Source organism: Galeopterus variegatus, unplaced genomic scaffold (assembly GCF_000696425.1).
Source record: "Galeopterus variegatus unplaced genomic scaffold, G_variegatus-3.0.2 Scaffold2030, whole genome shotgun sequence".
NCBI lineage: Eukaryota > Metazoa > Chordata > Mammalia > Dermoptera > Cynocephalidae > Galeopterus > Galeopterus variegatus.
Window position 1 is genome coordinate 268,095 of NW_007728141.1, and position 14,581 is coordinate 282,675.

Genomic DNA, 14,581 nt, shown 5'->3' on the forward strand with positions numbered 1-14,581 from the left:
AAGTGAGTCATGGGCCGGCCCTTGAGTTAATCTTCAAATGTAGTTTGCTCTAAATATAGTAAGAAGGCCTCCTCCTTGCCACTGAATAACTGTGCACTTTCAATAATTGGCTTTTCAAATTTTGTTTGTTAAAATCTTTTTTTTATACCTGTTTGTTCCTTTAAAGGAGTTGTTTGTTTACCAATGGCTTAGGGAATTATGTAAATATGACTGGGATTCAGAATAGCTCAAAATAGTAACTTGGGAGAAAAGAGTAATATAAAAAGAGATTCTTCCCTGTTATGGACAAGATTGGGAATATCAAATATATTATTACATTAGTTAAAATGAGTAGATGAAGCAGCAGTGAATTATTATGTTTAACAGTATGGTGAAGGAAGAATGGGGATAAATAAATAGAAGTCATGTAGTACGTATCTCTTCTGTAAGTGAAAGACGAACTAGTATCAGTTTCTAGTTAGGAAACTTTATCCCATCTGTAAAGTATTTGAGGGAGGACTCCATGCTCCTCAGTTACCTATGGCAAAGTTTAGTGTGCTTTCTTCATAAGGTCACAATTGTCTTTCATATGACCTGCTGTAATGTCAGCTCAAGTTCCTCGTTCAAAACTCAATGATGGAACAGTTCACACACTTCTAGATGTCATAAAATCATTCCGCCTTCTCATCTTTCTGACTAAAGGGAACTGATTCCATGAAACTGTTTTATAAATACTATTGATCAGTTTCATTTCCTTGAGCTGTTCCTCTTTGTATTTTGTTTCTGCTTTTGTTAATTTTCCTCATATCTGTGTCAAACTTCAAAGGCCACTCTGATATCAGAGGCGAAGAGGAATTATTGCAAAGCCAGAGCTACTCTATTTCTGGGCCACCTGCCCCAGTGACAGGAGCATCAGCGACGGCTGTGCTGGGCTCCCTTTCCTGACCGCCCATTTGCCTACATTTGCGTCTTGTGCTTTGGTCTCTCTCCACACACTTCACACTGGACCTTACTGCTTCTATTGCTCCTCCTTGTCATTGTCATCTCCCTTTATTAGCCATGATGTTCTATGATGTTAACAGTCATGATTTCTTATTTTATCAGTAAAGTCATGTTTCCCATGCAAACACTTCAAAGCTCTGAAAAATACCCCTCGATAAATGCTTAGTTTGATATGAAACCAACAATCTTTAAGGGTAACCTTCAAGTCCAGACACAATTAGATGGTCCTAAGAGCAACCCCACAGATGCAAAGCAAAGGGAAATTCATCATGGTACCTAATTATAGTCAAAAATGAAGACAGAAGAACTACTAAAACATTACAGAAACACTTTAGATCTCTAAGGAGTGAAAAAAGAAGAAATAGAAAATTGCTGTAAATACGGATGTAGCACACACTGTTAATTATCCACCCAATCACTATTTCCCCTTTATTTCTCTGATGATAAAACATCAATTTTGTTCAGGTACCTGGTGATCATGGAATTGAGAAGGAGCTGAACTTCCTCCACCCTTGTGAGTGAATCTTAATTATTCTAAGCTTATCATGAAAATTACATTCTCTTGCCTTCTACTGTTTTAGAAATGGATAAATGACACCATTGTAGAAAATGACGGGGAAACCATTTAGGTGATTTAGGAAGGTTTTCCTCAATTCTAAAAAGGGTTATGAAGTGAAAACATTCCCTATTCCACCTTCGAATGGTTTTATGTAAGGTTGTGATGCATGGAGTAATGGCAGCCACCTTGTGACTATGAGTTTACAGCCTGGGGATGGAAGGCAGCCACAGTGGAAATTCTGAAAATACCTGGGTCCTTGACAAGATTGTTGAGCCACTAAATTAACCATTCCTAGAACTGTGATACCTCTAAATATCCATAACATGACTTACTAAATATTTATTACTGTTTAAAGTCAGTATTAATTGGGTTTTCTGCAAAATTGCAGCTGAATGCACCATGACTGATAAATTGGCCAAAAGTTATGAGTTCTTTTGATACTTGATCACAACCAATGAAGAAGTTTAAGTGTGCTCCAACACCTACTAAAGTTGATTTTAAACATGATGACCTAGAGCAGTAACATGAAAATCTTTGTATGAGTTATTTATACTGACGATTATGTAATTTAAACACATTTGTGACTGTGTTTTATCTATGAGTAAAATAGTTGAAATTTTGGGGCCAAAAGCACACACATAAACACAGAAAAAGCAAAATAAAACTCTGTGTGAAAATACCAGTATGTCCAAAGAGGGATTTTTGTTAATACAAAAGCTGACTAATGAGACATCAGCCATGAGGAAATTATATTATGTCAGTGTACAAAGTAATGAGAAATTTGAATTTATACAGCATTAATTAAAAATGTATGTATCTGAATATATCACCTGGGACTGACAATTGTCAAAGTGTTTTTTAAATTTCAATTGAACCTGGATCTTTTGCTCCAAATATTTGAGCATTTTAAAAAGATAAATACTGAATGAAAAGGATAGGAATTTTTGAAATTGTGTTAAGATTTATTCCACTTTACTTACACATAATTAACCTGAGAGGGTGATTAAGAATACATAAATTGTGTATTTATATGAGAAACATAAGTTAGCAACATATCAAAGTAATTATTGATTCTTGTCTTAAAAATTTTAGGAATCAAAAATAGTAGATAAATGTCCTGTTTGATAAATACGAAAGCAAAAGAACAGAAAAAAACATGAAAATACGTTTAGAATCAGAATTAGCTGCACAAAATCTATAAGAAGTAAACTGGGGAATGAAATATACAATTAAATAAAACTAGCATTTTTGAGCTCTGTGCACTCAAAAAGTACTGGTGTGCAATGGCAGTATTTTTTAGAGTAGATATTTTAAACTTCAGGTAGAAAGACAAGAAAACTGAAAAGCACATTTTTCACAAACAAAAATATTCAATGATAAATCAAAATGGATGGAATGTTCTCAAACTGGGATCCTGTTTGCTAACTTGAAAGTATTTGATTATAGATATTCTGTGTATTTAAGGTTAATATTCATGAAATGATTAATTTTAAGCAAACAATAAGCATAAGATAATTTTAAGGTAGAGCCCCAATAAACCGTTATTATGGGGAAAAGTTTTTGCTTGTTTCTGGTTATTAGAATATTTTGTTGTATAAAAACCAGGGAGATTTTGGCACAGGGCATCCTCTGCTGGACAGACCCTGCCATTACAACAAAACATCAGCTATTTAGAGCTGAAGTAAGAAAGAGGCTTGGTTAGTTGGTCTTTGATTCTCCCTTCTGCACGTTAGAATCAGCAGGCAGTGTGGGGGGGCGGGATGGGGGACAGAGGGTTAAGGAGACATTAAAATCACTTGTGCCTGAGACACACCCCAAACCAGTTGAAAGCAAATTTCTAGAGGTGGGTTCTGTACATATACAGTTTTTAAAAGCTCGCCAGTTGATGATAAATGCTTACCAAATATTACTACGAAGATTTTTACTGTCTTTGAGAAAGGTGGATTTCACAAGCGAGAACTGATCTGAAACTATGGGTGAGGTACTTACGTGAACTAGGAAGATTTTTTTCTTACTGAAATGGATATAAAATGAAATTACGGTGTATTAGCATTCAGTTCTTTTTACCTTGGGCCTTTCGTCCAGGATCTGCTGACGTATCTCTTTGTGTTTCTCCACGAGTTTTTCCTGCCGTTTACTTTGTGCCTCTTCTAACTATGAGAAAGTTACAACGAAAGTCATTTTCACCTAAACATTCCAGTGCATGTTTTCAGAAAAAATTGAAAGCATTTCAGATCTACGGCATACATTTAACTATTTGATATTCTGGTCAAGAACTGCCCTTACAAGTACAGGAGATTTCAGATAAGTGTTGAAGCTGAGTGATGGGTACACAGGGGTGGAAGGTAGTGATCAATGGACTATGCAATTCTTTATTTTTGTAAATGTTTGAGCATTTCCATAACATCAAATTTAAAAACAATAAGAACCACCTTTGGAGTTGCAGTCATCTATCATGGATGCCGACTAAAGATTCTTTTGGGAAAACTCCCATTTACATCATGTTTCTGTGCTCCTGACTTTGGAAATGATTCTTGGCTGTTTATCTTTTGATGAACCCTTTTACATAGTAGCTTGCAATTAAACTTGCAGAAACATTGATTATGGAGTGCACCCTCCATGAAGCAGCTCTGCTGGGTGCTGGTGATAACTAGATACAAGGTGCTGGTGATAACTAGATACAAGACATAACATTTCCTTCCAGAAGCTCACAATGAGCTCACCAACTGTTTGCACATGGTTTGCAAAGGATAGAGAGTGATGAACCGACATACCCTCTTGATGTATTGCACCACCTCCTGGATGTACGACCGGATCATCTCTGTCTTCTCCCTAAAAGAAAACAGCGAACAGGTCATTACACCAACTCATCTGGAATCAAAAAACATGGGAACCTCAGACTTGTAGGTGAAAGTTTACAGAACTCTCAGCATTCTTATTACTGCTGCAAAGAAGGTAATATAATCCACCAGCTTCTGGACAAAGGTCAAGTTCCTCCCAAGGCACAGGTTCTGTTTCCAGTAAATGCCAATAAGGTTGTCAGAAGATATGGGAAGCAAGGATTTAGCCTTTTCCGGAGGGAAACTACTTTGTAACTAAAAGGTCTGGGTGTGCCTGATCCTTTATTGAACTTTCCTTTGTTTGAGAATTTACTGTTGAAAACCTCACAAAAGAGATCTTATGAAAGGTTAATTAGAGGTTAATTAGAGGAGAAACTTCTCAGAGGGGTCTTTGGTTAAGAACCTGTTTCCGATGCATAATAATATCAGGTAAAAGAAGGTGGGGAGCGGGGAGGGGGCAGTGCTTTCTACTTACTCTTCCATCTGGCTTTTGTCTTTGGATTTAGCTTCTGTTATCTTCTCCTGCCTCTTCTTATCCATTTTCTTCTTTAATTCCTTCTTCTCTCTGAAGTCAACATAGAAGTAAAAGGGGCGAAAAGGGAAATCAAATGGCAATTTGTGTTTAATAAATGTACATGCACATGTCGGTGGTAATGGCAATGAAGGCTTACTTCTCACAGATTTCTTTGAGCTTCTTCAGCTGATTGTTCTGACATTCTTCAGCAACATCTGTCAACTTTTGGATAAGCTGAGGAAAGAAAATGTCAGTCTGCTGTTTTACATGTTCAAAACAGAGCCTTCCCTCTCTATCCCCCAGACAAACAACAGTATTTGTAGTAAGAAAAGCCGTAGTGGATATTTAACAATAGTTAAAATTTCCAGACATCTAACACTGGCAATGAGGACCTAATTTAAATCCATCATGTTTCCTAGGCCTATGGGTTTCAATATGAAATTCTTCTATCTCCTTTTAATTAAACAGAATTCATTGGATGGTTGTGCCAATGTTGACCCAGCTTGGCTCAGTGCAAAGAAAACTAACAGAGTGGACCTAGTCTCTACTCTATTAAAAGTGATTTAGGGCAAGGGACTACATTTTCTGAACCTACATTTTCTTGGTTGTAAAGGGATTATAAATGCCTTTATCTCTTAGGGGTACAGTGAAGCTTAAAATAAAAATAAGTTTGATAGAAATGTAAGTTATAATCAATGTGAGTTATAATTCTTGATTTCTGGCTATCATTTGTTGCTGAATTTCTTCAAGGATGACATCCTTTGTAGACATTGGTGTTTATGTCTTTGCATGGCTACTTCCAGTGGATACAAAGAATGTCAGACATTCTCTTCTGTGCTGGCACTGAACTTTGAATACATCGCTGTGAATGCAATTATTTTATTTTCATACACATATCTTCTTTTCAAACCAAGATTCAAAAGGTCAGCAATGGTGTTTTCGTATCTTTGGCACTCTGTGAAATTCCTAACAATCAGTAGATGCCCAATAAATGCTTGTCACTTACATGAAGGTACTTTTGCCTGTCAATCTCTTCTCTTTCTTTATTCCACATGAAGAACCTTCTGTAACTGCTCAGTCCACTATAGCAACTGGACTCAACTTTTCTAACTAGAGCACCAAATATATGGTATGAACATCCTTGGAAAGGCTACACTGATATCCCCCAAAGATGGAGATATTGTTTCCCCAAAACTCATAAAGCAAAGTAAGTTGGCTAGTCTTATATAAATATGCAGTAGCTACCATAATGACAAGGCCATATAATCATAATCCAGCAAACTATTATTGATCATTCATATGTGCCAGGCACAGTTTAGAAGGTTTTATATATATTAACTAATTTAATTCTGAGAGTTGCCCTCTGAGGTCATGCATTTATTTTCTGCATTTTACATATGAGCACACTGCCACACCAGGCTCAAGTTCCAGGATCAGGGCCGCAGAGCTGGGTATGAACCAGGACAAATTAGGCTCCATGGCACATGGCTTTCCCCTAGCCCATGCTGCCTTTTCATTATGGTTTTAAAAATTGTTTTTAATAACCCCGTCTTACCTACGAGAATAAAAGAAGTCATGGAAGAAATTCCCTTAGAGAATTACAGTAAGGAATCCACATTCATTTAAAATTAATATGAGAGGTTGCCGTGGTTTTATAACACCAAGGTCAAGGGTTTGAATCCCCTTACCTGCCAGCTACCAAAAAAAAAAACCAAACAAACAAAAAACACCCATGAAATTTGATGCACTCATCTGTGAAGTGGATTACATCTGAACAAATATTAACTGGGGCTTAGGCCAGCAGAAAGCCTATTTGATTATTCAAAAGAGATCACCTGATCATGACTGTTCACAGCTTTGTACTAGTGCGTTTATCAAACTGTCTAGATGTAAAATTCTGGTGTGCAAAGGATCTGGCCATTTCCCGGGACTCCAGCAATGCTTCTCCTCTAGCTGAAAGTGCCCTCTCACCAGTACCTTCCCTTCTGCAGAGGGCCTTTATTCTTTTCCATTCACTCCAGGGAGTTACAGAAGGTTATACAGGGATCCCCCACCTTGGCTGCAACATCAGAATCACTTGGGGGAACTTCTTTAAAATACAGATTCCAGGCCCTATGAATTGCAAAAGTCCAGGGGCAGAGCCTGGGAATCAGTATTCTAACCCCCCATAGGTGATTTAGATGCTTTGCCAGACTTGGCGTGGGGATGGGTATCTCAGTGGACCTTCCCTCATTCTACAGTCCACTGCTAAATCTCTCAGCAACTCTTTTAAATTCAGTGACAATCATACTTCTGTTTCCACGTTCTCGTCTGTCTAGAATATTTTCTTATTCTATTGATTATGCCAGCATCTGCTCCTAGGTATTCCTTTCCTTCCACCTATTGCCCTTACCCTTAGCAACATTGATGTCTAGTCAATGAAGCCACTAAACTTGAAATCTCACACCCTTCTGCCCACTCAGTTCTGACTTTTCTTTTGATTTGGCTTCAGCCCCCATGCGGTTGCCAGCACCACTCTCCCTCCAGGTTCCCCAGCAGCAGTTCCATCTGAGGCATCCCCTTGCCTTTGTCTTTGCACCTGCCTCGGATCCTCTGCACCTTTTCTTTACCCTTCTCCAAACTAGTTCCCATCTCCTTTGCTCCCAGGACACAATACTTCATCTAAACTATTAATTCAGCCACATCCAACAAATATGTATCAAGCACATATTAAATACCTGACACTGTTCTAGAAGCTCTGAACTGACAACCTGGCTTTCTAGATCTGAACACTCAAAGTGCAGGTCCATCGACTAGCAGCATCTGCATCACCAAGAAGCATGTAAGCTCTACCCTAGATCAACTAAGTCAGAGTCTGCATTTCAACAAGATTCCCAGGAGATTTGTGTGCACCTCAGAGTCTGCAAAGCACTGTCTAGATTATTAAGTAATATGGAGACAACCTAGGAAAAAAAATTCTCAACTTCTCTCTTCTGCATCTTGAAAAACCTTCAGAACTTTTCTTGTTCCCTCTTCATTACACCAAACTCAGCTTTCTCATCTCTGTAACAGGGAGAATGTACCTCTCCTAGGGTGGGTGTGAAAGCTTTAAGGAAAAACGCATGCGTGACTCCCAACAGACCATATTGGGTCCTTAACTTGGTTTTCTCACCCTTTCTTCTGAGAGAGAGCTTCTTGCCTTTTTTCCATCCTATCTTCCACCTGATGCACCACTTCAGTTTCCCCTCTCAACCTTTCTGTCTACACTGGATAAATCCTCTCCCTACATCTCTATTTTCCTTATCCACCCAGAACCTTGAACTCTTGTTCCATTTTTGACCTTCCTTTCACTTCTAGTACTAAAATGAGAGAAAAATCAGTGCCTCCAACGCAGCAGTGCCCCATCCCACATTGTCCAACCATACCAACTCATTTCTGCTCCAACTACTGAAATTCACCTCGTTATGCTTTAAGATTACAAATACCTTTTGGTACTAAACTTGTTGGCCATTTCTCAGTACTTAACTTTTATTATTCTAGAGATTCCTAAATTTTCCTGGTTCACATTGTCCTTAGGATCTCAGTAATTTTTCATGGTGCCCTTAAGCTAAAAGAAATAAAAGAATAAAGGTATTTATTAAATGATTATGTCCAAACAACCTAATGGTAGTACTTTGCACAGTGTCTAACAGATGTTGCTTTGTTTCCTTCAAAAACGTAAAATATCCCACAATGTCCCTGTGAGTTCGATGCAGTGCCCGAGGATGCCTTGGCACACAGTTTGGGAATCATGACTCTATCCTCTACATAGAGTGACAATTACTAACCACTCTCACACAAACTCTCTTAATTTTCAGTGACAATGGGAATTACCATAATCACTCCTTTTTCAACTCTTTAAGGGGCTCTGATTCAGTTTATCATCTCCAACTGCCTGTTGACCAACCCCAGCAGAGGATGGTTCTCCACCATCTTTATCTCAACATTTCCATAAGCACATTTAGGATTTGTTGCTCACAGAAGACAAGTCATTGTATTTTCCCATTTTTACCAAGTATCATCATTCAGTTCAAAAGTGTCCATTATCTTTGACTTTCTCTTTGGGACTTTCCACATCTAGCAGTCATGGATATTTGTTAATTTCTCCTGTTACCACGCATCTCATGGCTTTGTGTTAAGCACTCTGGTGCAGATTCCTATGAACTACAACTTGGCAAGAATTCCTTCCCTGTCCTCAGTCTCTTCTCAGCCTTTCCACTCTATCCCAAATATTCTTCCTTTTTCTATGTCCTAAAGACTTAAATCACTCTCTATCCTCAGATACATTATGCTCCAGCTCTAAATTTCATTTCCTGTGTTAGCATTCATCATACTTCAATAAAGTAGGCAGTATTTTGCTCTCAGAACTGTCCAGGCACACACATGCTCTTGTACTTTTTCTCACATTAGCCTTCCACTTCGATGACGTTCCCGTTTGAATAGGAGACAGCACACATACAGACCATTCCAGTGACTGCAGAAAGTTATGTTGGACTGTGCTGCTCTAACTGCCTCTGATAAGGAAGTGGGCATCTGTCCAGGTCCCCTCTTTTCCACACTTCTTTCCTTTCTAAACCAGCCTCTAGTCATTAATCCCTTTGATTATCCAGATCAGTCTAGGCCTTGGTCCCTTACTTGGCTTTTTCTATAAGATCCATTAACAGATATTTACCTTTTGCATGTAAATATTATTGCTCCCCCAAAGAATGTCACTATTGGAATCCCCCTTTCTTAATTTTTTGGAATTCCAGGCTCTACACAAAATACACACTCAAAAAATGATCATGAATAAAACCTTTCAAATTTCAAAACTATACTGACCCCAGCCTCAAAGGTATCTATGGAATTTCACCTTCAAGCCACAGGAAATACTTACTGGAAATATTTTTAAAACTATACGATTTTGGTATTCAACAAGCTAAGTTTTATTCCTTTAGGAACAAATGCCTTAATGTGAAATGCAGGTGTACTATTTTAAATGTGGCTTTTGCATGCAGCTAATGAAAATGGCATTTCCCTAGAATCACAAAGAATATGTGTTTAAAAGGACAATATCTCTGCTTTTAATATGACAGATATGTAAATGTCCTTCTACTGAGCTCAGTTTCCCTTGGTCTCTCCCTTTCTACATATCCTTCTCTGTAACATTCTGCCCTTCTCCATTATTTTTTAAAAGACCACCACTCTTCTGTAATTCTGCCCGTACAGCGTTTACTACTTTCCTTTAAACTTTGTCTACTTCAGTTCCAGGAGGCAGAATGATTAATATTATGACTTGGTTAATAGTATGCCACTATTGTCAAACAGCAGTTGAACTGACAGTGGGATTATGTATGTGCATAAATCACTTATCTCTTTCCTACCCTGCAAAGAGGGGGTTCAGGGCCCATCTGTGGTTTTCTCTACCCAATATTACTTCAGGAAGAAATTCCTCTGCTTTCTGAGAACTGACCCTCCTACATGATTCCTGTGGGAGCCACTACATTCGTTAACCCCCATCCCTTAGCCAAAGAAATTGGTCTGGGCAAGTCATTGGTCCAAGTTGGGTCAGTCATACCCGGACTTCTGACCACAGGTGATTTCTCTAAGGCTGCAGGTTGCCCAATCATATTGGCCTAATAAAGCTTTCCCCAAGACTTTCCCTAAATGTCACTGGAGAAAGAAATAAAACTCAAAAGGGGTCAGTGGCTGTATTTTCTGACAAGGGGAAGCCTGTCTGCTGCTTTGGAAAAGAATAATATTAATACGCAGAGAAAAGCAGGGGAGAGAGACAGAGACCCAGAAAGGGCTTTAGAGCATTTTCTGTGGCCCACCACTGTCCTTTCCCTTCCCCTGGTTTGGATGGTCAATCCTTTCTTACACGATATTTATACCCTGTGCATTTTTTCTAGTGCATACTCCTCTTTAAGTTAGTCCAACATGGGTTTCCGTGGCTTGCAATCAAGAGAATCCTGACAAAAACAGAAATAAAATATTTCTCTGCTTAATCCACAAAGAAGATGGAAAAACCTCTGAGTTTTGGGCCCAGGGTTTTTATTGCATGAGATGTGAAAACAGGACCCAGAAGAGTGATTTTTCATACTACAATTGAAGTGCTTTTTAACTGACCTAAGGGCAAAGTATATTAACTTTTGGTGTATTTATTAGCAGACAGGCTCTACTCAAAAAGCCATTCAATCATGTATCAGCCACAAAACTCACTGAAAGTAAACCACCTATTAAAGGTAGAAAAGAAGCAATGTTTAATTCAGAATTCCTAGGAAATAAACCAAGAGGGTACACAGTAAACTGAAGTGCAGTAAGCAACATTGAATTTTAACTCTTAGTATGATTTTTTTTCCTGCCCCAGAGGAATAGAAACATCTCAATCACTTTGCTTATTTGTTTACTACTCATGACAACTCTCCTAGCTAAATGTTCCAAATTCCAAACCTTTTAAGGAGTCAAAAGAAAAGTCCTGGGTAATATAATCTCATGCTTGTTCTCAATTCCATGCTAAATTTCACTTGGTCTAGTCATTCAAGGGTAAGAAAATGGTTTCCACGGAAGAGATTAATTCCTTGACAATAACTCAAAAGGGATTAAAAATATGTGGACAGAAATTGGCATGTTTGGAGTCTCTTCTAAGAAGGATAACTGTGGAAAATGGGCAGGTAGCCAAGTATAGAATATTCACACTTCAGGCCCAACTGATCAGCCTTCCACTTATACTACTATCTAGAGAAGATATCTCCTTTTCTGCTAGTGAAAACATCCACTCTGGAATTTCACTATAAACCGTTTTACTTCTGCAAAAAATTAATTTACAATGCATTTGAACTAAATAACGATCTGCAGAACAAACACATTACTGACCATTTAAAAACAAGGTAGATGTTTATACTGGGTGTGTCTTGGCAATTCAAAATGAGAAATATTCATTCATTCATTCAGTGAATATTTACTGAGCACCTACAACGTGCCAGGTACTATGCTAGTATTGACGGTCCCACCGTGAGCAGACAGAGAGCGCCCTGTCCATGTGGGCTGATATTCTCCATTCACTCCCTTCTCTTTTCAGAAGGAGGAAGAGGTCTTGCACTGAAAGTCTATTGCTTTAAGTCATCTTGATCATTCTCTGAGATATTCTTTCATATCTAAGAAATTCATTTCTTAATTTTCATGGCTAAATAGAATTTATAGCTCCTTATTTAAATCTAAATGTTTAGATGATTCTTGGAATTTTTTTCCCTTGCTGGGCAAAGAAAGAATCAAAATGAAAATCTGACCAAGATGCCTATGCAATGTAAATCAATTCATCCAATGAATCCATAACATTTAAAATTATTTTTCACTTTTAAATCACGCTAAGGTAAATGCCAGCTTTTTAGTTTTCTGGGAGATGTAAATGGGTCTACGTAATGTACTTCCTTACCTGATATTTCCTGTATTCTTTTATGATGCTATCAACCAGAAGTATTTCAAAACTTTTAACTTAAAATAATAAAAAATTTTAATTTAAAAAACCAAGAGATTTTTATAAAGAAAGCTGTAGTGTAGGTGTTTTATTGGCTTCGATGATGCTTGGGTTGGGCCATCTCAATTCTCTGGGCTTTGTTTCTTTATCAATAAAATATAGGGACTAAATTATTTCTAAAGTTCCTTTGATAAATTGTAAAATAACGGTTCTAAGTGTGTTTTTAGAATTCAATAATGGTTTTAAAATATTCTGAAAATAATGAAAAATAGACTCTTATAGCCAAGCCACAATATTTTTTTTATAAAAGGGGTTTCACTTAAAACAGTTCATATATAACTTTAAGTAAGAATTCACAATTAACCAAAGAATTATCCCTTTGTAATTATAAATGCCAGTGAAGGTATTTGCAAGGGTTGTTAAAAAGTAGGTATACAATCACAAATGATGCCATTATGAGTTTCTTGATTAAAATAAAAGAAAATGAGACTATTTATGCATCTGATCAGATTAAATGAGATTATTATATCTGATCAAGCCAATTAACAAAACAAATACCAAAACAACTAAAATTTTAAGATAAGACTTTGTAATTCTAAAGATATTAAGGCCACTTAATTAATTAATTAATTAATTANGTTTCACTTAAAACAGTTCATATATAACTTTAAGTAAGAATTCACAATTAACCAAAGAATTATCCCTTTGTAATTATAAATGCCAGTGAAGGTATTTGCAAGGGTTGTTAAAAAGTAGGTATACAATCACAAATGATGCCATTATGAGTTTCTTGATTAAAATAAAAGAAAATGAGACTATTTATGCATCTGATCAAATTAAATGAGATTATTATATCTGATCAAGCCAATTAACAAAACAAATACCAAAACAACTAAAATTTTAAGATAAGACTTTGTAATTCTAAAGATATTAAGGCCACTTAATTAATTAATTAATTAATTATTTCAAGTCCACTTAACTTAGAATGAATTAAATAAATAAATATCAATTATCACTCAGACATGGGAAGGTAGCAATAATATTCAAATGGAGGTTTTCAAATAATTAGCAAGGGAGACCCAACTAAAATAGTGAAGATACGTCTGGTGGTTTGTAACCAAACTGGGACAATAAATCATGGAATCTTGACAGCTTATTTGGAAGCTACGCAGTGAAGAGTTCTCCATGAAGATAAATACCACAACATGTCAGCTACTACTTTTCTTAATGCAAAATTCATCATTTTAGCATCCCTCACTTGCCAGATGGGATGCAATGAGTCCTGTAATTCCAGAGGGCACAAACAAAATTATCAGACTTGTGGATTCTATTTCAGAATTTTTCTTTCAGCAGAAGCTCTTCTGTTCCCCAAATTTCTTTAAGTTGGCACATGTCAGATCTATTCTTTGCTTTGCCATTGGGCATGGTTCTGTTTACTGACTTTTTTTCTTAATCTTTCCTAAATAGTCAACAATTAGCACCATAAAAAATATATTAAAGCAATATGTATTGTGTGCAAAAAAGAAAGGAAAACCAAATTTGAAAGTTTATTGCTTTAAACTAATATCCCTAATTATATTATTTTAATATATCTGAGAATTGGATCATCTCTACATTTTATAATTCAAGGGAAACTAGCATTACAGTTAGAGGCAGACTTTATAAGCATTCTTGTACAAATGTTTTGTTTTAGAAACAATGATACAAAGCTGACCAGCTGGCCCAGTTGGTTAGAGCATGGTGCTGATAACACTGAGGTCCTGGGGTTCAATTTCTGTACCAGCCAGTGAAAAGAAAAGAAAAAAGAAATGATGATACAGAAACTCTAAAAGATGAAATAATTTAGCTAAAATTATATAACTAAAAATCGAAGTCATGTCTCTTTATTCCAAACCCTGTGCAAATTGTCCTTTGGTAAAAAATGATGACTATATTTTAGGTACAGTGTTAAGTTTCCATGGAATCTCACATCCAAACTATGAGGACTGTGTGTAGAATTTTTGCGAGAATGGCTTCAATTTTACACTGCTTCCTGTATCTACACTCTTTGCCTTGTGACTTGCAGCTGCTCTAACAAGAGATAGGGTCTGTTTCCCTAACCCTTGACTCTGGGCAAGTCTTATGATGTATTTTGGCTGCAAAATGAGAAAGCAGTTACACAACCTCTCAAGAGACCTTTCATACTTTCACTTGCTCTCAATTCCAGCTGCAGG

At 36.9% G+C, this 14,581-nt stretch overlaps 1 protein-coding gene across 1 annotated transcript in view; it reads right to left on the bottom strand.

Moving 5' to 3' along the window:
• PLCB1 (phospholipase C, beta 1 (phosphoinositide-specific)) overlaps positions 1 to 14,581 on the bottom strand; it is a 283,385-nt gene that overhangs the window by 82,294 nt on the left and 186,510 nt on the right. The window contains 4 exon segments of the mRNA XM_008580123.1: positions 3,608 to 3,694; positions 4,315 to 4,372; positions 4,856 to 4,945; positions 5,052 to 5,128. Of these exon segments, the coding sequence (XP_008578345.1) occupies positions 3,608 to 3,694; positions 4,315 to 4,372; positions 4,856 to 4,945; positions 5,052 to 5,128 (312 nt within the window).